The sequence below is a fragment of the Pimephales promelas genome, chromosome 4 (genome assembly GCF_988280905.1).
Source record: "Pimephales promelas chromosome 4, fPimPro1.hap1.1, whole genome shotgun sequence".
Lineage (NCBI taxonomy): Eukaryota > Metazoa > Chordata > Actinopteri > Cypriniformes > Leuciscidae > Pimephales > Pimephales promelas.
The window spans coordinates 20297220-20320671 of NC_142772.1; the positions used below are offsets into that span (position 1 = coordinate 20297220).

Genomic DNA, 23452 nt, shown 5'->3' on the forward strand with positions numbered 1-23452 from the left:
TTCAAATAAATTTTAGGTTAATCTGATCAAGAAAATAACATTTGATTGGCCAGAGAAAGGCCTTCCATTTAAGTTATGATGCAAAATGGGGAAATGGTCAACTGTTTTACCTGTCAACTATGTTACTTTGGTCAACACTGTCATTGTCAACAATGTTTTGACAGATTTTTTACATCTTACATATCTAGTATCTTACATATCTAGTATACGGTAAAGAATATATATATATATATATATATATATATATATATATATATATATATATATATATATATGAAGAGTTCAGATGCAAAAGCCTCTAAGTGCCATTTGAAATTTTCTTCTAAAATGATAATTTTTATCAAGCTTGTATATTTAAGTTCAGTGATTTCACTTAAATGGCAATGAAGATTACCTATTAATTGTCATTTAAGTGAAATTACTGAACTTAAATATACAAGCTTGATAAAAATGGTCATTTTAGAAGAAAATTTCAAATGGCATTTAGAGGCTTTTGCATCTGAACTCTTCATATATATATATATATGTATATATATATTCTTTAGTGACTGTGCTGAGAATTTTACACAAATATCTGCAAAAAAAACAAAACAAAAACAAAAGTAAAATTGCAGTCCCTTAAAAATGTATCCCTTAATCAGTGTGTGTAATGGCATACAGTTTGTTTGCAACATAGTTGATAAACTCACCAGGGAAAACGTGTTTTTGTTGAGTTTAATGATTAAACTTTGTCAGCTGATATGTTACACTGATACAATATGCAACTGAAACCAATGGCTGTTTTATTTATTTAAAGCGTATTGTTTTGGCACTTTTTCGCTGATATGTAATGTACCCTAAATTATATGACTCACATAATGGCTTTTGTATAAGTGTTTTGTATTGGATATGGGTTTGTTCCTCTTCTAAATAGGCTATTGGGATTGGAATGCATTCTTTTCCAGTAGAGCTGTTGTAGGTATTGACAATATGTCTAACCAGTTCAATCTGAGGACACTGATGAGCCCTTTGGCCCATCCTAGCCTCAGTTTCCCTGAAGATTAAACTCCTCCAGTCTGCTTCACCTCAATCTAGATGTCTTTTAAAATGTTACTGCCAGGGTAAGTCACAGTTAGTTTCTAAGAACAAACCAGGATGGATACACAGAAACATGTTTACAATGAACTGTGTTTGTAGAGTGAAACTTCATTTACATTACCATTTACTTGCTATAAGAAATATTTGTACTTAAATCACGCAAATCATGTTATTTACATTTTATTAAATTTACAAAATATATATTATATTATATTTTGGATAATTGGATAATACAATATTTGGATAATTTTAAACATGTTTGACAAATTGAACAATTCAATTCATAAAAAAGGGTTGGGAAACTATGACTTACATATTATGTCTGGCATCTAGGGGATGTACAAAGTATTTCATCTCCTTTGCTTCATAGACATTTGTCTCATTGGCAAGTCAATACATTTCACAACATGATTACATCCAAACACTTGAAAAGACCTGAATTCTGCAGGGCAGATTATGCAAGGATAAGACATGTGAAGGTATTTATCAGAGTTTTTCTTTTTTTTTTTTTCTTTCAGTGGCTTGATCTTGGGCTAAGGTTGTTTTTTAGTTCAAAATAAAAATAGGCAACTAAAATATGTTACAGATAAAATGAGTAGGCTAATAGTGCCAATAAACTGACAGTCAGCAAATACAAAGAAGACAAAGAAGAGTAGGGCATTTGCCTTAATAAACAATTCAGCTGTACACAGTATTAAAGCAGTATACACAGTAGAATACTATTACACAGTATTCAGTTGTACACAGTTTTTTTTACACACTTTATATACACAATATTATATCTCATACTCGTCACCTTCACTCACTTACAGTAAAAGACACAACAGAGCTCTCTAGAGTTGACACAGAAGTACTACAACATGCTTTTGTTAATTCATACTTCAATAGGCCCATTGTCCTTATATGGAATCTTTTTAATACACTGGCCTCAAAATATTAATATTTAAATATAACAGATTGGTGATATTTGTGTAATATTTAGACACAGACTTTAAATCTTAAACTATTAAAATCCCTTAGCTTATAAAAATAATCAAATATGATTTCTAAAATTGTATTTGTGTCTTTTTTATTAAATGTTTTTTTTTTATAATTGTTATTGTTTTATTTTATTGAATTATAAAAAATGATTACTACTATTATGAACTCAACAAAGACTGGAATAAATGAACCTTTTCAGTAGGCCTATTTATTGTGTGAAAATTATTTAAATTATGTCTCTCCCACAGTTACAGCAACATATAGCACCACAACAAACATTTTAATCTGTGTATTATTTGCATTTGTAAAGTAAGAGAACCAAGCAGTTTTCTCCATGATTCCTTGTTTCCTTCAAAGCTGTGTTTAGTAAGAAAACATTGGCAATCTTGAGATGAAATATGAAATATAGGCTATGTGAACAAGACAAAGAAAAAAAATCGAAGTATATAATTTAAAAACAGAATACCTTATGTAGGCTATCATTTTCACGCAGGATGTAATTTTGTGGAAAAATGTGAAAAGACTCAATTGTGAAAAAGATTTAATTGTGAATTTAAAAGGATGTTGGCCATTCCAAAATATTTTTAAAACAATTTCCTCCAAAGAATGCTATTAAACCCAATATTTGAGATAAGTGGTGAGATGAGTAGTATACACATTTCAATTTGAATTTCAAAACTATTTGTCCCCAAGGGGCAATTAATGCGGCCATAGAATCACTTAAACAATATAAAAACATTAAATAAATAAAATAATGTGCACAGAATACATATTAATTAGGCTATAACCTAGGCCTATAAGTGGACACCTAATGTAATAATAATATTAATACAAGTCTATACCATATATAAGTATGAATAAATGTGTGAATATATGTATTTAATTGTGTAAATAATAATAATAACAATAATAAAATTAAGAGTCATGGCATGGTAAACAATAACACTGGTCTGGAATAGAAATATTCATGATAGAAAATGTTTCAGAAAAGTAGCCTATGTCATAGGCTAAATGACGAGAATTCCCAGCAGGTGATGAAATATTGGCTGAAATGTTGGATATTGTGGACAAATTAAACACATTTGTGACAGTGTAAAAGGTGTTTTAAAAGTCCCAGGCAAAAAAGCATCCTGTAAAATTGTCTTCTTTCCCACCCCATAAATGCACGGTGTCTCATGAAATATCTCGAACTAATATAGTTAATTAGATTCTCAGAGATTTTCAGCAAAGAACTCGACGATAGCCTACATAAAAAGGAGATCTCGCCTATGTCAGTGAGCTGTGCTCTCAGTCTCTACCTATAGGCGCATTCCGAGCAATAAAAACTTCCCGAGGGGCTGCAGTAAAGGAGGCGGTGTAGAAACAATGAGAAAGTAGCTGAATTGGGCAAAAACTGAAATTAATTTGAGACAAACACCAAACTTGGATCCGTGAACTTTAAACAACGGAATATTGTATTATTTTCCATGTATCCCAGTCTCCAGAGATCTGATTGTGAAGCCGCATGTTACTTTCTGCTGTGGTTATTCCCTTCCCTTCTGGCTCGTGTCGTGTAGCGTCAGAACAGTAGAGATCCGCCAACATCAGGAAGTTAAAGACTATCAGTGAACTGCCCGTTAATTCACCAATGTTATGGTAAGGTAAGGGGGATACATTCATTTTATGTTTATCTTTCGGACTGCATGTTATTGTTCTCAATTCAATTGTGTCGCATCTTGGTTGTGACATCGACGAAAATCACGTCGAACAAAAGAGATCATTCACTGTTAGCTGTAGTAGTGGGATGATACAACTTTACTAAAGCATCCAGAAAAACAGAACAAGCGAAGATAGATGTGAGCGAGAGGAATTTACTGCCTCTCATAGTCTCTTAAATATAAATACAAATGCTTTCTGAATTTGTGCTTATATGCAAACTTTGGTAAACCGACTGTATTCAGAATGTTTGGAAGATCTTCTCGACAATAAGACGCCGGTAAATTTTATTTATTTATTTATTTTTTAAGATTTCAGGGTTAAATTAAGTTATTATCAAAGTTTGCTACAACGAAACAAATATGGTTTTATGAACATGACACTTTAGTAGGGTTTTGCCATAGAAACATGTTTTGGAGATAAATATTTCACTAACCAAAAAGGAGTCTACCATGGGATTATTGTAGTTTTTGGGCAACATAACAACACCATTATGTTTTATCGACATGTTCCATAATATTTGTTGATGTACCATACCAATGATAGGCTACCACCAATTAATGTACCATGGGAGTTCTACAATAAAAGTACAAGAATCTATCAACAAAAACACCATATTGATAAAGTAGAGGATAGCCAGTAATTACATATAAGATTGAATAGGATGAATACAGTGAAGGATTCTTGTTAGCTTTCAAACTGTTTTGAAGGCAGCATTTAGTCAAATATCCATTTGAAACTCTTGAGCCATTGAAAGTCTGTCACCGTTTCTAGAGACTTGGTTCCATCTTCATTCAGAGGTAGAGAACCTCTTCATCCCCTTTCAGGACCATGTTAATTCCCCAGCAGGGAGAGTCTTTTGTGTCCACATCTCACAGCAACAGGCTCTGACATTCTTCAGGCCCCTTAAGAATCCATGGCACTTTCCTATTTGGTTTGCTGTCTCCTTTTTTGGGGAAATCATGTGGTGTGATTAAATTAAGCGTGAGCTCATTCTTTGTGTTTCTTAGATCTGAAACATTCTGGCCATTCAGGTAAACAGTTGGGCAGCTCACAATGCAGCTTGATAATCTAGCAATCATTCTTGAGGACTGACAAGTGTATTGCAACAAAAAAGCTGTATAGTGTGTATGTGGTATGTGTACATATTTGGAGATTTCCTGGGACAACAAGCTTGACATGGTGTTGTGATTGCCTACCATTTCAATTTTAACTGATAAAACAGTGCTTGATGCGACTCTAACATAATCATTCATATATCACCTTCACAGTACTGTCATTGAAGGCTCTAGGAAACTCTTACCTGTCATCATGTACTCAGCCTCAGTTTACTTAAACTAGGGATTTCTTTAAGTCTGAAATGTCATGCCTTTTTTGTTTAGATTAGGATTTCATTGAGGAGTAGAGTTTGTTGTTTCACATTCGTTATTTTACCATCTTACATGCCTGTACAAATAGGCATTTGCTACTTACACAATCTTGTGGTATCACAGTAAGGACCTGTCATAACACAGACTAGGTGAAAGTTTCATATAGCTTGCAGCAATGTCCTGTGATAGGTACGTGAAATGACTAACACTTAATGAATTGGTGGCTAATTCGTATGTAAATAATACAATCTCATTAAAAAAAAAAAGTGTAATTTTTTTAGAAAAGTAAGAATGGAGGTTCCCCTTACCAAAATTGACACTTCTTTTTTTTAATGGATTATTGCTGTATTTATTATTAATTATTTATCCGTGTACATCTTTATACTTGATTAAATTTCCCCTCCCTTTTGTAACAGCATCTCTTTTCTTCCTGATGACATGTTTATTGGTGTTAGGGTGGGACAACCTAGAGATTACAACAATAGCAAACCATATTTATCCAATCAATTCCCGATAGCGCTGAGAAAATGGTAAACTTTTATACACTAAATATTATCACAACTTTTATATCACAAAATATGATCACAATAAATGTTAAATCATTATTTTTTTTTAAGTTTTATGGCAGATTTTTGCTCCTTAGTGAATGTTGTTGAAGCCAGACTGTTAATTGTGGTTTTATCGTGAAAACACAATGAACACTTGCCGAACATGTGAAAAATTGATATTACATATTTTTGTCTTTTGACAATAGTAGTAGCTTAAAGTTAGCATTAAATCAAATTGGACTAATCTTCTTTTTATATGTAAAATTGTAGTGTTTATTATAAATGATTTATCTGTGCACTTCATTATTTTCTTTTAAATTCACGTACCTTATAATCTTTAATCAAATACATTACCCTTCCCTCCTCCATCGAAACGACCTCTCTTCTATTTCATTCACGTGCAATGGTGAAAGGGTGCGGCTAGATCCGATGAGGGTGCGGCTATCGGTGCACCGCCTCTCAGAGAATCGCACTCAAATCTGCCTCCATTTTGTTTGCAATGCCCAACCTCCAACAATCCAATCAATTCCCGAAGGATGAAATCAAGCCCTGCCATACATTTTTTTTTTCTAATTTCAGAAGCCATTTCACTCAAATATACGTCACAAAAAAGGAACAAATTACTCAACTTCTATTTCCGACTTTAAGTTGGGATGCAGATGTAAATTTATGTTCATAAAAAACAAAAAACAGTAAACATATGTTAAAATTATAACCATGTTTATTGGTTAAAATTCTAATATTCTGACTTTGAGACATTTTCTCTGGCTTTATATTTTAAATCACGAGGCATTTGTGGTTTGAATGGGACAAAACTTCGCTGAACTCAACTCTGTTTAGTGGTCACATGACTCATTCGCTCTAAGCTCGCATAACAGATATGGCAGGGCTTATTAGTTTGGCCAATTGTATTGGACCAGTGCGACAGTCTGGATAAATTACATGGATAAAATCAAGTCCTGCCCTACATTTCTTATTCAAGAAGCTATTTACTCCAATATACATCACAATAAGGAAGAATCTTCCATTTAGGGGTGGGTAATCTTACCAAAATTTTAAATTACAATCTTATAACGAACAATCACGATCTGAATCGCAATCTTACCAATTTTGGGATGTACGATCAAAAATATCCAGACTGGAACAAGCCTATGCTCTATGATCTGTTTTTACAATTTAAAACACAGTATTACATTAACAAATAAACATATGACTTACTTATGATCATTGTTTCTCGATTATCACGTTTTTATAATCATTGGAAGCCAAAATCGAAACCAAAACTAAAATTTGATTCATCGCACATCCCTACTGCTGTTGAATTGTTTTTCTATTGTATCACCACACATGAAAGACACATGATAGAGACACATGATACAATTTGGCCAGTTAGCACAGTCATCTAGTAGGCAGTCATTGCTGTATTTTAACATTATTAAAAGGACACAAACGATCATGATCTCTACCGTTCGCTTAGAAGATCATGGACGTCTTCAAGATTGATCACGATATAGGATCGCCGGATCGCCCTCCCCTACTGTTTGAAAATTTTATGCCGACTTCATTCAGCGTTTCTCAGAAATTGCTTACTGCATCTTTAAATACTGTGTTGTTTAGGGGTCCAACATGTCTTCAGTTTCTGTCCTCACAGTTTCTCTCCTAAACTTCTTCCTTGCAGTAGGGTGAATTAATTTTTTCACTTTAAACAATTCATGAAAAAAAACCAACACACCCAGGATGTTAGGTTTAGGTTGAACATTTTACCTAACCTAGCTGGATCAAATAAACCCAGCGCTGGGTTGCAAAAATGGCCTAATTTATAGTTTTTAATCCTTTTTTAGAGTGTGCAAGATTTTACAGAGAGAGCTTTATGTATTCAAAACCCTGATCAGAATCAAATTTCCTTGTTTCTGGTCCAGAGGTCAGTGTGCTGATTCAGAGCTCTTGTGCAATCTTGATTTATGGTCTTGATTATAACTTTCTAAACAAATGTTCCTTTTTTTTCTCTTCATAGATTTGTTAATTCTGTGTCAGTACATGGACACTTTCCAGATGGTTCAAGAAGTTGCAGTTCGAAGAGATATGGGGCTGATTTAGTTGTGATAACACCAATGGCCCTTCACTGACGTGCTGCTTGACCTCAACAGAGAAGAAAGCGTTTTCTCTCAAGTGCCGGCATCAAGGTTCTGCAGAATGTGTCACGTCATAGTCACATGCCGCTCTATGTTATGGACCTTGATGAGCATTGTGGTGGCATTTGCCGAGCTGGTGGCATTTATGAGCGCTGAATGGCTTGTGGGAAATCCAGATGGTTCTGAATTCAACTTCACCATCACCGCTTCCCAACGCAGCGACCAGCGCACCCTGGGTATTTATAACCGCTGCATCAAGATGGCACAGCAGAAGGTGGTCCAGTGTGGGCCGTACGCCACAGACTTTATGGAAATAGCCAGTGGCTTCTGGCAGGCAACTGTTATATTTCTAGTCATCGGAATCTTTCTCCTGTCTGTTGTGGGCATCCTTTCGGTTTTCAGCATGTGCTTCCAGAGTATCTTGAAGAAGAGCATATTCAATGTGTGTGGCCTGCTTCAGGGAATAGCAGGTAAGATGGGAAAGTATATATCGAAGCACTGCTTTCTTAGATTCTTGGCAGTCTTTTGTGGTGGTCTTCTTAAGCTTAACACCACAATCAATTAAACCGAAAATTAGGGAGTGTGTTTAAGTGAGACACTCAAGTTACCCCACAGAATGCTCTGAACTCACAGATTCAAGGGTTTGACATTCCTCTGGTGACCTCAAAGACCATGCTATCTAATTATGAGCTTCAGGACTCTCATCATCCTATTACAGAAAAGACAGTCTAAATATTACGGCATTGGAAATGTTACTTCAGTGTCTCCAATGTTTATATAACCTTGTTGAGCTTGTCCTATTTCTTATTTAAAACAGAACTTGATCTCCAGCTAACAGAGGCACAATGTTTGAAAATCTCAAACATTTCAAACGTGTGTCGTGTGTCTTTATTACTTACAACCGAATAAATGTGTTAAAAGTCTTAATAAAAATATATACATTCTTCTTTTAGTTAAAAAAAAATATAGTTCTTATTATAGTAGATTATATTATTAAAGGGACAGTTCACCCAAAAATGAACATTTTGTTATTAATTACTCAACCTTATGTCGTTCCAAACCAGTAAGACTTTCATTAATCTTCAGAAAACATGCATAAAAGGAGGGGCGGGGACAGTGAAGGATGAGAGAGGACCAGGCCTGGCCTATTTTACATTATTTTGTTTATTTGTGCCGCAGTCTATTTATTTTATAATTAAAGTATGGTCTTATATGTTTGCCAGTTCCCGCCTCCTCCTTCCCCAATCAACAAACAATGTTACAATTAGTTGATACTATCTCTTTAAACTTTTTAAAGCGTCAAAGTGGTAGTTGCGTAGCTGTCTATGAAGAAACCGAAAGCTCTCAGATCTCATCAAAAAGATCTGTGTGTTTCGAAGATGAGCGAAAATCTTATGGGTTTGTAACGACATGAGTGAGTAATTATTAATGACAGAATTGTCCTTTTTGGGACTATCCCTTTAAAGTTGCAAGTTGCTGTATTTTGATGTACAATGGAGTGTAATTGATTATCAAAATAGAAAACGTAAGGTGGGGAACTCGATTCTTTCATTTGGCTGTTTATCGGATTTTGAGATGTGCACGCGATTTGCTTGCTAAAATGAATCCGCTCTTACAGCAAGTTGTGAATGAATGAGTTGTCACTGTATTCTGATTAAAAAATATGAGGTAAATCAAATAAAAACGACACATGCATGAATAAATCGTTCATAAACTATATAATGGATTTAGAATGGATTTTAATTTCATTCCGGCTTGAATGCTTTGTGAATACAGCCCTAGGAATCCAACCTCCTTTTGTTACCATTTCGAACCAGTTTAAAGGAACAGAGCTGTAATGTTGACTGTGGCAGGGCCCTCTGAGTCACAATACCAACAGATCAGTCTTGATAATGTACCTTACTTGCAGTCATGTCTGGAAGCACTAGAACAATAGAGTATTACAGTACAATAAAAATATCGTGGTTCATTTTATAGAAGACCAAGACCAACAACAGGCACAAGCAAATTACATAGCTCTTGTATGATTTAATTGAAAGATTTACAACACGGTGATTGAGTAATTTGTGAATAGTGAGTGTGCGTGACTTCAGCGTGACTTCAGAGACAGGATCTCACTTGCCTATTTAGAGTGAGAACACGGAATAAAATAGAGGGATCACAGTGACTGGCTCTGTTTGGTATGAAGATTAGATCAGCGAGAGTTCTTGCCTTGACTTTTAAACAGTACTTAAAATTAAATCACAGAGTTTGAGGCAAATGTATATTTAAAGCATAATCACATAGCTCATTAGAGGCCCAAATGACACTGAATTTAAATCGTGACTCGTGGGTCACCCTTTGTTATCACAGGGAAAACGTTCATGTTGTAAAGATATTTCTTCTGATGATGTTATCACACAGTTCAAAAGGGCTACAGGGTTGTTGTCAGGACAAACAAAGCTAAATCTCAGTTTGTGTCTTCATGTCTTCAAATTCTATGCAAATTGAGAAATAATACTATAATGACTAATTAATGACATTGAAATAACTTTCAGAATAATTTTTTTTATGGAAGATAAAAACATTGCCAGTCAGAATCCAGCTCGAGCATTTAAGGTGGCAGACAACATAACTGCATACACACACAACATAACTGCATACACGGTTACAAAATGTTATATATATATATATATATATATATATATATATATATATATATATATATATATATATATATATAAATTTTGATGCAAGCGGACTATTAAAATGAATGATTAAATCTATCCTTTAAAATATGACAACATCCTAGTATTGTTGTGTCAATAACATCACTCCTATTGTCTTTGGAAAATGTAAAAGTGTAGGTTTTCATGCCATTATTTTAGACATTCATGTACTGGATGTGTTTCTATTTGTTTGTTTGAAGTGGTTGTCTTTGTAATTACAGCATTCCCGTTGTCCTCTTTGCAGGTCTATTCCTCATTCTAGGTCTGATGCTCTATCCTGCAGGCTGGGGCTCTAAGAAGGTGGTTGACTACTGTGGCCAGGATGCGTCGCCATACAAAGTGGGCTTGTGTTCTCTGGGCTGGGCCTTCTACACAGCCATAGGAGGCACTGTTCTCACTTTTCTCTGTGCCATGTTTTCAGCCCAGGCTGAGATCGCCACCTCCAACGACAAGGTGCAGGATGAGATTGAAGAGGGACGCAGTCTCATTTGTGTGCTGTGAGCCCAAACACCACAAATGAAAGAGAAACATCTGTTTTCCATGTTTTCTGCTTTAAATGACTGTTGCATAAATGGGAATGTAGTTCAGACCCTTCTGTCGGTCTCCTGAACAAAGACTTTACAAATGTATTTGCTTTTGCTTTCTTACTCTTATCCCAACCTATCGCTATATCGCCATTGCAAAATATACAAATCGTTAACTTAATTATTCCTAGGGAAAATAACTAAACTAAAACTTTTTAAACTAACAAATGCCTTTTTAACATTGTGTTTAAGCAAATGCATTTTATCAGTATTTTGATTGTTACTCAATTTTACATGGGAATTTATTTTTTATTTTTTATAATGGATGGAACAATGCTGTAAGCAATTTTGTTTATGGAATGACATACTGAAAATAATTTTAGTCTCTTAAAGATATCTGAAATAACTGCCCTGTATCTGTGATCTCTTTAAACTGTAAAATAAAAATGGATTCTTTGTTTAGCCAATCAGAAGGCGATTGATGTGCTTTCTGGAATAGCATGATCCTGCAATAGGCCTACAGGGTTTCTATCTTTTGATAACAGACTTTTTGGTGCTTTTCCACTGTGTGGTACAACTCGGCTCACTTTACTTTGGCTCGGTTTGCAGTTTCGTAACGCTTCAAAGTGGGTGCGATTATAGACTTATCGTTATAGTTGCACCACCATCACCACCTCTACTCTACTGGCCACGATAGTACCATTTTTTTCTTTTTAAAGTTGTGTGTGAGAAATCCAATGATTCTGGTAGTGATGATTTTCTGACCAATCAGAGATCTGCAGTGTTTACATGTCACATTTTAGTATCGATACCATAGATTGTAAAAAATTATGGAAACAGTGTCCATGACATCACTCGTAGGTTTCTGAAAAGCATTTTTGAAGCCTAAAGTGGGCGGAGCTGGCAGTTGCCATATTGGCATTGCGTCATTGCACGTCATTCCCGGGAAACTGAAGTGAGTGGAGCTGAGGTGCCTGGTTGCTGAAAACAAGCCTGCCCAGCTTAACGTGATCAAGTTGTCAATAGATGGAAGATATTGGTGGTTGATTTTGAACGTTTCCAGCTTACTTTTGACATAAATAACCAGGCTAAATCTATTATTGGTATTATTCTTGGTATTGGTATTAAGTTAATATGAAATTTTAGGTTCTAAATAAAAATTTTGTAAAATACTTTTAAAAAAAATTCTCATTAAAATTTTATATTGGTAGAGACACATCTCTAGTGTCCCTACTGAATTCTACGCCCCTGGTATTTTAAGAAAACTCAAATTGTCCCTGGTCAAAAACAGCTCTGCTTTCAGCACGCCATTTGAGTGCATATGTCTTTAAATGATAATGAGCTTCACTCACTCTGCCCCTCTGTTCTGTGGCCGTTTAGACAATGCACGTGGAGTATAGGCATAGGCAGTTAAAAGAAATGGACACAGCGACCCCATGGATTTCAACTTGAAGCCAGCTAAGCTGATCGGCAGGCGTACTGCGCAGGCTCAAATTGAGCCTGTCACGTGAGCAACTTGTACGTTTTCTAGTAGCTGTAAAATCTGAATAATTCCCTTCCGAATCTCACAGAGATGGAGAAAGTGAGTATTATCCATGAGCAGCAAGATCAACTTTGACACTCTATGGGCTTCTCCTCCTGTCTATACGGTAATTTCTCTACTGTGCGACGGAGAGTCGATTCGTTATGACGCAAACGTTAGCCTATTTTTACAAAAACTGCTTCTACGGGGCCATAACGTGAGATACAAGGTAATGGAGCCTTTTATACATTATCATGTTTCTTTAGAAATAAAAAATGGACAAATGGAGTCTTTGGACACCTCGGATAAAGTGGGACATTCTAAAACGCTTAACGTGAAAAACGCTTAACGTGGCTTACTGTACTAAGACAGTGATATTAAAAGACCAAATTCAGTACACATCATATTAATAAACCATACTATGTATAAAAAAATAAGATGAGTCCAGAATATCAACACAACGCGATTAATAACACGTTAAGCATTTTCTTCCCATAGAAAACCGTTATGAGAAAACGCTTAACGTGGCTTACTGTACCAAGACAGTGATATTAAAAGACCAAATTCAGTACACATCATATTAATAAACCATACTATGTATAAAAAAATAAGATGAGTCCAAGATATCAACGTAACGCGATTAATAACACGTTAAGCATTTTCTTCCCATACAAAACCGTTATGAGAAAACGCTTAACGTGGCTTACTGTACTAAGACAGTGATATTAAAAGACCAAATTCAGTACACATCATATTAATAAACCATACTATGTATAAAAAAATAAGATGAGTCCAAGATATCAACACAACGCGATTAATAACACGTTAAGCATTTTCTTCCCATTGAAACCATCATGAGAAAACGCTTAACGTGGCTTACTGTACCAAGACAGTGATATTAAAAGACCAAATTCAGTACACATCATATTAATAAACCATACTATGTATAAAAAAATAAGATGAGTCCAAGATATCAACGTAACGCGATTAATAACACGTTAAGCATTTTCTTCCCATACAAAACCGTTATGAGAAAACGCTTAACGTGGCTTACTGTACTAAGACAGTGATATTAAAAGACCAAATTCAGTACACATCATATTAATAAACCATACTATGTATAAAAAAATAAGATGAGTCCAAGATATCAACACAACGCGATTAATAACACGTTAAGCATTTTCTTCCCATTGAAACCATCATGAGAAAACGCTTAACGTGGCTTACTGTACCAAGACAGTGATATTAAAAGACCAAATTCAGTACACATCATATTAATAAACCATACTATGTATAAAAAAATAAGATGAGTCCAGAATATCAACACAACGCGATTAATAACACGTTAAGCATTTTCTTCCCATAGAAAACCGTTATGAGAAAACGCTTAACGTGGCTTACTGTACCAAGACAGTGATATTAAAAGACCAAATTCAGTACACATCATATTAATAAACCATACTATGTATAAAAAAATAAGATGAGTCCAGGATATCAACGCAACACGATTAATAACACGTTAAGCATTTTCTTCCCATACAAAACCGTTATGAGAAAACGCTTAACGTCCCAGACAGCAAAAATCATGCGGGCCAGATCTGGCCCAGAACCTTCATAAGTTCTGGGCCAGATCTGTAAAACGGACCCGGGCCGGTGTCCTTTAGCACAACGGGCCAATGCCGGTGTGGATCCGGTTTTCACATCTGGGCCGGCACTGGGCCGGCACTGGCCCAGCTCCAGAACAGATGAGAATTATTTTAGTTATTTGGCCCAAAGGTGGGCCAGATCTGGACCAGTTCCATACTGGATCCGGGCCAGATCTGGACAGGCACTGGGCCAGCTCCATTTATTAGTTCTGGCCCGGAATCACACCACCTCTGGCATCTGTCATAACCTTGATCTATACCACAAAACAAACCATATACAAAAATACAGATTTTTTTCAGTTAAAGGGGTAGTTTAGTTTGTTTTAGATGTTGTGCATGATTCAGCTTGTACTATGGGTCCTAGTAATAGATATCAGTGAAGGTATACCATTTCTGTCTGAGAAGTGTAACAAATAATGACTTGTATATTTTCAAAGTACACTAAAGCTGATGATTCACAGAGCAACTTTTAGAGCAATTGTACTGGGCAATGTTGTCGTCAATTGTAATGAGTAAATATTACTACCGTAATCCCCTTCCCCCACCATCTTACGATTTCTTGTTTTACTTGCGTTTTCTTTTTCCTAGCATTTTAAACCCGATTAAATTTCTTTCTTGGAGCACAAAGCATGGATAGTCAAAGCTGTTACACAGACTGTTTCTATTTGTCCTGCATAGAATTTCAACAAAGAAAGTGATAGAACAGATGAGTGACACATTTAAAATTTTATTTAAAATACACATTTTAAAATTTTATTTTAAAATGTCTAAAATAAAAAAGACAGGACAGAAACTTAAAACAAAGTAGATAATTGCCAAACTAAAAATCAGTCTAATAAACACATTTCTACAGATAATTTCTGTCTTGAACAACTGTTGGAACAACCGTCACATAACGTCCAACAAACCATCATGGAAGAGTGTGGGATGGCTGATGCGTTCATTCCTGCAAAGTATAAAAAGAGTGTAAGAACTCAATTGATAATGGCAATCACAAATTACATGAAAATCCACTGAGATTGGTAATATTAAAGGGGACTAGGCTGGAAGATTTGACCTAAAATCAAAATCCAGATTAAGAGAACATTTTACCACAATTACAACTAATGAATGATTATCTTGTACCGCAAACATGCTTAACTGTTGTAGTTGGGGTGTTTTTTGTAGTTAAAGGACAACTCCGGCGCAAAATGAACCTTTGGTCTAATTACACATTGCTACCTAGTCAACCGTTATCTGAGATTTGTTTTCATGATTGCCGAATGTAAATAGTTTTATCTCTAAAAACAGTTTAGCCTATAGTGCTAGTATAATGCTAGTATATAGGGCATAGAATAATGACAAGTAAAAATCGCTTGTTATTACCACTAACAAGGCTCAAAATAGCCCCACAGTAACACGGTAGCATAACAAAGGTGCCTACATTCAAACCGAAGCATTGAGAACTTTGTCAGTGTCCATACAGTTTAATAAGAAGATATTTTATACACACAGTCAACTTCGCGAATACAGGAAGAAGCCATCTTTGAAAAATAGTCTCTTCCAGTCGATCTAAGAACGCCGATCCATGTCCACCGGTGAGATGTGAATAAGGTGATAATGTGAGCGCGAACAGTAGGCTACGTGTACATATTGAAGAGAAGAAAACGGTTCGTGTTTGTGTTTCTTCCGAAAACAACGGACCATATAAGATTCTGCACAGTTCAGCGCACTTGGATCGGCGTTCGTAGATCGACTGGTAGAGACTAATTTTCAAAGATGGCTTCTTCCTGTATTCGCGAAGTTGACTGTGTGTATAAAATATCTTCTTATTAAACTCTATGGACACTGACAAAGTTCTCAATGCTTCGGTTTGAATGTAGGGACCTTTGTTATGCTGTCGTGTTAGTGTGGGGCTATTTTGAGCCTTGTTAGTGGTAATAACAAGCAATTTTTACTTGTCATTACTCTATGCCCTATATACTAGCATTATACTAGCACTATAGGCTAAACTGTTTTCAGAGATAAAACTATTTACATTCGGCAATCATGAAAAAAAATCTCAGATAACGGTTGACTAGGTAACAATGTGTAATTAGACCAAAGGTTCATTTTGCGCCGGAGTTGTCCTTTAAATCTGTATCTGTATTGCATTTTCAAACTTCAAACAAAAATCATTAAAATTAACAAGTTAATAGATGTTTTCTCTGGAAGTATGTTGGTTTGAGGTGAAAAAAGTTAGTCTGGAGCCCTGGTGGTCACACACCCGTGTAACAGCGTGAGAAGATGGCCTCCATTGTAGTCAGCGCTCAGTTGGTTTAGTTTGTCATTTGCTAAGTGATCGTAATAAATAAACACATAGGCTTACACAATCCCTTTCGTCCTATAGATGCATCCTACAGAATATTTCTATCGTTCCCAGGACAGCCCTGAAAAAATATGTCACTGTTCCTACATACGTACTACGTAGCTGCAATGCTATTAACAACAATTTGCAAAGTTAAACACAAAACAAATGTTTCTACAAAAGACTAGCACAATGATTTATCTACAATTTACCATGGTTAATGCATCTCTGGCCACGGCACGTTCTTTGCGGCCACCTCCGCGGTCAGAGGCCGGGTTGAACCAGCGGATGGCGTGCTGGTTAATCTCGTTGTCCGATGCGCTGCTAGCAACTTGGTTCTTCCTTACAGCCTCTGTTAAGAGAGAAAGTCAATTGGTTGATGGGTACAAATTCTGAAAATTACCTCTAAGTCAAGCCAATAACCCACTGTTTTGAGAAAAGCTTTAGATGTTGCCCATGTTTACTATTGTTGGTGTGGCAGAATACCTAATTTTGTGTAGACTTTCATTTAGTAACTCAAAACAAATGAATAACTAATCACAACTAGATTGTATTGGATCATCCTTAAATCAACCTTTTCAAGAGGAAGTGATTATGTGAGTAACCAGTTCTGTCATGACTGCAATCTATTTCAGCACTGCTATCAAAGTATTTTTTTTGGCTTTAAAGTTGCATCCCTTATTATGCATTATTAGTAGTGTAAAACTAGTAAAATAAAAATTCTTACTAGTAACATTTGGAATAAATACTAGTATCTAATAAATATGTACTAGTATCTAATGAATAAGTACTAATATCTAATGAACAAGTACTAGTATCTATTTAATAGGTACTAGTATCTAAAAAATAAGTACTAGTACCTAATGAATAACTACTAGTATCTAATGTATATGTACTAGTCACAATTGGAATACATACTAGTCAGAACTGAATAGTTGATATCTGAATGACAGATCCCCATGGAAGTCAATGGCAACAAAACTCACAATATTTAGTCACAAAAGAATAGTCAGTCACTATCGCAATAAGTACTAGTACCTAATGAATAAGTACTAGTATCTAATAAAAAAGAACTAGTATCTAAGTACTAGTATCTTTAAAAAGGTTCTAGTACCTAAAGAATCAACACTAGTATCTAAAGAATGAACACTAGTATCTAAAGAATTACACTAGTAGCTATTGAATAAGTACTAGTACTTAATGAAATAGATACTAATATCTAAAAAATAAGTACTAGTAGCATGAAAATAGAGACTAGTAGGTTAAAATGATTAAATGTTAAGTGGCTTGCCATAACCCAAATAAATATCCAAATGAATCAGGCACTGCTCAACCATAATACCACGGCGGGATTTCATACAAAGTCAACGAAAAGAAACGGAGAGATGCGTTTTCCCGCCCATAGACCTTATATTTGTCATAATTTGACAGTGAACTTAGTAAACAATTAATTTACACCTATGAATTAACGTTAACTTATAATTAATGTCAGATGAAAATTCTAATTTCTTCTAGCTTTGATTTTTAATACTTTACCTATCATAACTTCATAATGTTGTGCTTTATCATAGCAGGATAAGGATTTAAAAAAAAAAAGTCGGAAAAAATACTTAAGTTAACTTACCCTATTAATCCGGGGCTCTCGCAGCCAGGGGTGAAGAAAATATCTAAAAAGGAAGACAGGTGCTGTTAATTAACGTTAGTGCTGTTCAAAACTACGTATACAACATCATTGTAAGTTAACTAACGTTAAACAGCATTAATGTTTAAGCTAGCTACACACAAAGTTGTTTATTAATGCTAGCTTAGCTATCAGTTCATTCAGCTAACCCAGCTAAAAAGAGTAACGTTACGTTACGTTAGCCAATCTTCAATAGCCATAGTAAGAAGTTAAAACCCGGTCAAAACTTTCTGAAATGTTGATAACAAACATTACACCGCTATTAAAAACAAGCACACTAAACTGTTTGACTGTTTGATATCGTTCAACTTACCGTTATAAACTCTTTCCACGGAGCTTGCAGTCCGAAGATCCAAATGACCAACAGTTCACGCGCTCGTTCCAACGGCCCCGGGCCAGAACAACAACGATTCCGCCGACTGACTTCTGATCTGGAATGAACCGGTTAAAAAAAAAAAATGGAAACAATTCGCGCGCTCGTTCCGACGAGTCCGGGCCAGAACTATTATGATTCCGCCGACTGATGGATGTTCACGCCTACTCCCGATGTACACAGACTACATGCGGGCCGTATCTGGAATGGGGCAGTAAAACGGGGGTGACTGTTACACGGATCTGCCGGTTTGGAGGCGGATCCGGCCCAGAGTCAGCTGCTATCTGGGGTGGCTTACTGTACCAAGACAGTGATATTAAAAGACCAAATTCAGTACACATCATATTAATAAACCATACTATGTATAAAAAAATAAGATGAGTCCAAGATATCAACACAACGCGATTAATAACACGTTAAGCATTTTCTTCCCATTGAAACCATCATGAGAAAACGCTTAACGTGGCTTACTGTACCAAGACAGTGATATTAAAAGACCAAATTCAGTACACATCATATTAATAAACCATACTATGTATAAAAAAATAAGATGAGTCCAGAATATCAACGCAACGTGTTTAATTACATGTTAAGCATTTTCCTCCCATAGAAAACCGTTATGAGAAAACGCTTAACGTGGCTTACTGTACCAAGACAGTGATATTAAAAGACCAAATTCAGTACACATCATATTAATAAACCATACTATGTATAAAAAAATAAGATGAGTCCAAGATATCAACACAACGCGATTAATAACACGTTAAGCATTTTCTTCCCATTGAAACCATCATGAGAAAACGCTTAACGTGGCTTACTGTACCAAGACAGTGATATTAAAAGACCAAATTCAGTACACATCATATTAATAAACCATACTATGTATAAAAAAATAAGATGAGTCCAGAATATCAACGCAACACGATTAATAACACGTTAAGCATTTTCCTCCCATAGAAAACCGTTATGAGAAAACGCTTAACGTGGCTTACTGTACCAAGACAGTGATATTAAAAGACCAAATTCAGTACACATCATATTAATAAACCATACTATGTATAAAAAAATAAGATGAGTCCAGAATATCAACGCAACGTGTTTAATTACATGTTAAGCATTTTCCTCCCATAGAAAACCATAAGAAAACGTTGCGGAGTAAAAAAAAAAAAAAAATCCCCTTCAACGGCCTTTTGTGAACACGCCCCATTTTAGAGGACAAGGTTGCCTACAACCAATCACAAATCTTTGTTTTTGGATGTCCAATCACCACACAATGTAATCTTTTGAAATCCGTGTAACTGTCATTTGTAAGTATATATAAGGCAATGTCAGTGGCACTGACACCACAAACTGTCATTTGTGCAGTCACCTTGCTAGTCGCTGTATAGATCATTAAGTTCAGATTTTTGGAATCGAAATTTCTTTATAAAAAGCCTTTTTAAAGGCTACAACTCATTTTCACTGGTGTCATTCTAATTACCAGGGTATTCTTAATATACATATATTATATAATATTATATTATAGTATATTATATTATTACTAATATTATAGTATATTATATTATAGTATAGTATTTTATATTTTGTTGTATTTGTTTGTTTTGTCTTTTTTCCCCCTTTATTGTATATTCACATTGACACAGGTGAATATAAAAAATGACTTTAATGCAAAGACAGTCAGAGTTTACACTTAAAGAAGCAGAAGCAATTCTAGATGATGTTGAAAAATACAAGGAGTTAATTTCCACCGAACCACCATTACATCCAAAGGGTGGTGATGTGTTCCTTTACACAAGTTCACAGTCAGATAAACCTAACATGGACTTTAGGTTTGATCAAATGATGTGGAAGCAGAAGGGTTCAAATTATCACAACATCAGAAAGTATGGGGGAAGGGTTTTAAAACGCTACTATCACATTAGAGCTGGTGAATGTGAAAAAGGCACCTCCTCAGAATTCAGGAAGTGCGTTTACTCTCTTGTTAATGAGGAAAAAAAATCCTATTTGATTCATTACCTGGGAAATGAGACCGTATATGTACCACGAAAGCATGGAAATGCCAAAACGGACCGAGTATTTATTCCCTCCAAAAAAGAAGTTTTCTCGAACATACTTTTAAACGATCACGGTCAAGCCCCGTCAAACATCTACAAAACTGTCCTTGCTAAAACAGGCAGTGTTAATCTGGAGCACATGGCAGTAAACACACCACGAAACCTTAAACAAGTCCAGAACACAGTATATGCACAAAGATGCAACCAACGAATATCACGAGATGAACTGTTTAGTTTGCATGAATTGGCATACCAACTACCAGGTTTCATATGGAACATTACAACGTTCCCGGACCTTCTTGTTTATGCTGGCATGACAGACATTGTTGATTTGGCATGTGCAAACTTAGATGAATCAGTGAGGTTTGAGTACCCACAAATGATTAGTTATGACACAACATTTCAAATGGGGGATTTTTATGTGTCTGTGCTGGCTATGAGAAACACTGCACTGGTCAATGACCCAGTGTATCCAGTTGGCTTCATGCTACATGAACGTAAATTCATGCAACACCATGAGAAATTTCTGACTGAGATTTTTGGAAAGCTGGGAATGGACTCAAAAAAATACCAAAAGATACCAGTGACAGTTGACAGGGAGAAAGGAATTGTAGGTGCTTTGAAAAAAAACTTTCCCAATCTAAGTGTAGTGTTCTGCCGCAACCACATCTTGCGAGATGTGGAATATTGGGTTAAGACACATGGGGGGAAAAGGGATGATGTGAAGGTCCTAAAAGACCATGTTGAGCAGCTCATTGATTCCTCCTGTCCAGATGAGTTTGATGCCCGCTATGATGCCTTCGGAAAAGTATGGTCAGAAGGATTCCTCTGCTACTTTGACCATCACCTGAAAGCAGACATTTGTGAAAACATGGCTGCATACTACACCAAACAATTCTGTGCATTTAAAGACAAAACACCAACAAACAATATAAGTGAGAGCATCAACAAAATGATAAAATCCCAAAATGAATGGCGAGAACTTCCAGTGGACGCAATGGTGCTCTCACTGTACTACATGCAGTCATACTTTTTATTTGAATTTCAGAGGGCAAAATGTGGCTTGGGAAATTATGCAATGAAGCAGAACCTCAGTGTAGCAGTGACGGATGTGAAAATGCCCCCTTTTCTTCCTTTGGAAGAAATCATCAAAAGAATAAAGACCAACACAGAAAATGAGCCATGCAAAGTTGAAGGAGTGAAACTTCTGTCTTCTCAGACATCTTTGGCCAAGACAGTCATTGAAATGGGTCTGGTGAGTCTAAATCCATCATTGAAAGTGTTTGTCGTGAAAAGTCCCTCAAACGAATCAGTACATGTAGTTCGGAATACTGCAAATGGTGCATTATGCTCTTGTCCCAGCACTGGAAAATGCTACCACATTTTTGCAGTAGAAATGGCTACGGGGCTTCACTTTGCTACAAATCGAACATACAGCCTCTCAGTGATGCGGAAGAGAGGGAGAGGCAATGAAACAAAATCGGGCCGGAAAAAACCCAGAACAAAAGATTATGATTATATGGTGAACCCAGCACCAGACTCTTTACTGTCTTCATTGCCTGACTCTCTGGTAGACAACATTCCACAAATTCCAATGGATGCTGAAAACGAGGACAAAACAAAAGATCAAAATAAGTCTTCCGATACAGCTGCTCTGTCTAAGGAGCCACCACAGACTGATGCTGGGAAAGATACTTGCCAGTTTGGGTGCTCATATGAATCCGCCTCTTTGGTGGACAGCATGCCATCAATTTCTTTGAATGCTGAAAATAAAAAAAATACAGAGCAGGAGTGTTCTGATAAAGCTACATTGTCAAATGTGCCTTCACAACCTGAAAAAGAGGACAACACTTACCAGTTTTGGCTTTCAAATGGTGACAGTCTGCCTCTAGAACCACATCTTTCCAGAGTATCTACACCAAACAGTGCAGGGGATTCCTTTGCTCCTTGGATGGGCATCAATGACATTCATGACTGGGCAAAGGTCTCTCCCAAAAGCCGCTGTCTATCTCCAATGACCTGGCTTGAAGGGGAAACAATTGAGCAGGCAATTAATGTCTTCATTCACCAACAAAAAAAGTCAGACTCAATTCTATGTGTACCCACATACCTTTACCAGCTAGCTGCACTAGAAGACTTTACTCCAATTTTGCAGTTTTGTGCTGCAAAAAAGGCTCTAAATTATGATCTAATCATAATACCCTTCAACACTGACATTACTGGCTGTGGTTATCACTGGGTTCTTGCCACTGTAAATTTCAGAGAGCGAGAAATCTCAGTGTTCAATTCAATCCACAGTCTTAAAACTTTGAAGCATGCTGCTCCAAAACTAATGAAAGTAGTAGCTTGCATGTACACTTCAGCAACAGAAACCTTTCAGGCTTCTGACTGGAAAACTTCAGATGTGGTGAATACTCCACAACAAGGAAATGGGTATGACTGCGGTGTCTTCACTGTAGTGAATGCTTGTGCTATCATTGACAACACACCATTAGGTCCAGTCAACAGTGTCAAGGCAAGAATGTGGATTCATACCCTTATTGAACAGTATGAGCCTCCAAAGGTCAGAAGGGCAGGACTCTCACACGAAAAACTGCAATGCTTTAAAAAAGAAGTACAGGCAGTCACACAAACAGTACATGTAAGCAAAGCAGATTACACTGGTACCTTGAAAAGACTAGACCCAAACAGCAAAGATTGGACTCTCTGTTTAACCTCAACGTGTAAGGGTGACCCAAAGCACAGAGATGACTATATCTTGTGCATTATTTGCCGAAGGTGGTTCCACCTTAAATGCACACCATCAGCTGACCGG

General features: G+C 36.1%; 1 protein-coding gene and 1 long non-coding RNA gene across 3 annotated transcripts; one reads left to right on the forward strand and one right to left on the reverse strand.

Moving 5' to 3' along the window:
* The first annotated feature begins 3334 nt into the window (after positions 1 to 3334).
* Positions 3335 to 11502, forward strand: lhfpl2b (LHFPL tetraspan subfamily member 2b). Of its 2 annotated transcripts, none has more exons than XM_039661630.2 (3): positions 3335 to 3693; positions 7686 to 8273; positions 10756 to 11502. In XM_039661630.2, exons 2-3 carry the CDS (start codon positions 7865 to 7867, stop codon positions 11010 to 11012), a joined length of 666 nt encoding a protein of 221 aa, XP_039517564.1. In that variant the 5' UTR covers positions 3335 to 3693; positions 7686 to 7864; the 3' UTR covers positions 11013 to 11502. The 2 variants fall into 2 exon arrangements, with proteins under 2 accessions (XP_039517564.1, XP_039517565.1); XM_039661631.2 differs by having other exon boundaries at positions 3559 to 3698.
* Positions 11503 to 14910: 3408 nt separating this feature from the next.
* On the reverse strand, positions 14911 to 18874 carry LOC120461720 (uncharacterized). Its single transcript, XR_016168278.1, has 4 exons — positions 18524 to 18874; positions 18154 to 18196; positions 16742 to 16881; positions 14911 to 15149 (listed from the first exon to the last, which is right to left on the reverse strand). It is a non-coding gene; the product is annotated as an uncharacterized LOC120461720 (long non-coding RNA).
* Between the last annotated feature and the right edge of the window lie 4578 nt (positions 18875 to 23452).